Source organism: Mesitornis unicolor, unplaced genomic scaffold (genome assembly GCF_000695765.1).
Source record: "Mesitornis unicolor isolate BGI_N332 unplaced genomic scaffold, ASM69576v1 scaffold10190, whole genome shotgun sequence".
Classification (NCBI taxonomy): Eukaryota; Metazoa; Chordata; class Aves; order Mesitornithiformes; family Mesitornithidae; genus Mesitornis; species Mesitornis unicolor.
Window position 1 is genome coordinate 1 of NW_010157564.1, and position 1,720 is coordinate 1,720.

General features: G+C 39.7%; 1 protein-coding gene across 1 annotated transcript in view; it reads left to right on the forward strand.

Moving 5' to 3' along the window:
* Positions 1-155: 155 nt before the first annotated feature.
* Positions 156-1,720, forward strand: part of SHC3 (SHC (Src homology 2 domain containing) transforming protein 3) — a gene marked incomplete at its 5' end in the record, with an annotated part of 21,267 nt that continues 19,702 nt past the window's right edge. Inside the window, one exon of the mRNA XM_010180515.1 lies at positions 156-275. Coding sequence (XP_010178817.1) covers positions 156-275 — 120 coding nt within the window. The remainder of the gene's footprint in view (positions 276-1,720) is intronic.

Consider the following 1,720-nt stretch of genomic DNA (forward strand, 5'->3'; position numbering starts at 1 on the left):
ATAATTATTATTATTAGTAGTAGTAGTAGTATGACTATTATGAATGACAGTTCTCTGCAAAGGAAAACAGGTGTTGCAGCTAACCCTGCATACAGTGAAGATCATCCTGAATAAACACAGAACAAAAATGTGCTTTTTCCCCTGCTTCCTCACAGCCACCAAGTAAAGTTCTTTCTAGCATCTTGGGAAAGAGCAATCTTCAGTTTGCAGGAATGAGTATAATGCTGAATATCTCCACCACCAGCTTAAACCTTATGACTCCGGATACAAAACAGGTGAGTGTAACTGCCATATTAATTTGTGAGGCTTTAGATGAACAGCCTACTGCACAATTATTTGCTGTCTGCCAACATACTCAGTTGCTCAAAGTTATTATTCCACAATAATGTCTATAAAATCAATTAAAACAGAGTACAAAGCATAGTAGGAGTCATAGTTTATTCCAGTATTCAACACAGCCTCGATGAATTATTTTCTTCTTGCCATGTTCCAGGTAGCTCGGTTTTGCTCTTAAAAGACCCGTGACATGAAATGGCATTTTCTGGTCATGGGAGTTCTTGCTGGCTTTACAATCACAAACTTTCAGAATGTTAAAAGGAATGTATCTGGAGTGACTAAAGGACTGAATGCGCATCTCAAATTTTGTTGTCATTCTTCCCATTTAGAGCCTTAAAGGGCAATCTGTTCCTGAGGAGCTGCTAAAAATACAGCCTCAGGGATTTTGCAGTGCCAGTCTTTTAGAGAGACAAAGCAGCCTTTTTCAAGCAGCCCATTCCTTTTTTATTGTGCTGAAGGTACAGACAGACTTTAGGGAATCACTGCAGAGGATTGTGACTGATGTATGAGACTAGAAAAATCCTTGCTCAGGGTATATATAAAGAGAAAGCAGACAGACATGCGTAGTCACTGCTGTGCTATTTGCTGTGAGCCACATACTGCGTTAGGGCACGCAACTTTCTGCCCAGATACAGCTTGAGAGAAAAAATAAAATAAAATTAAAAAATCTCTTCTGTCCTTAAGAGCCCCAGGATTAAAAAATAAGAAAGCATACATTTTATATTAAAAAGCTTGCTGTTTATTATTATGTTTTCATTGATTTTCTTCATTCTTATCCTTATTTAGAAAACATAATCTGCAGTAAGCACCAAGACTGTGGGAGCAGCATTATGGCTTGTTGCAGTGGTTTGGAGCCTTATTATGGAATATACACTGCAGTGGTTTTCATAAGGACAGTTGCCCCCAATCAGAAAATAGGAACTTGATGTTAATTACATCTATGAAAAAAGTGCCAAACCCTGAAAGTCGCCTTGTCTTCAGCTGATGTGAAGGTAGAAATTATTTATCCCAGGGAAGAATCGTCCCCCAGATGTTTTGCCTTTTCTCTGACAAAACTATTTATCTTTCTCTCACATCACTCATTTTGAGACAGACTTGGTTTGGGTGCTGCAGGCCTGGGAAACGTCTGATTTCTCAAAGACCCCCAGTCTGGTTGTGGTCTCCCTTGTTTCTTGTTTGTGTCAAGCATTTGATTTGAAAACAAGCATGGCCCAGCAGCTTTGCCCTTTGAGAACTCACCCAGGAAGATGGCTGTGAACTTCTGTAACAGCCTCTTTTTCCCGGAGAAGCTGGAAGGAATGAAAAGACAAGACAACGTTGTTGGCCCTTGAGGTAGCAGGAAAGCAATTGCAAGTATCCCTGAACAAGTTTTGTGAACACGTTA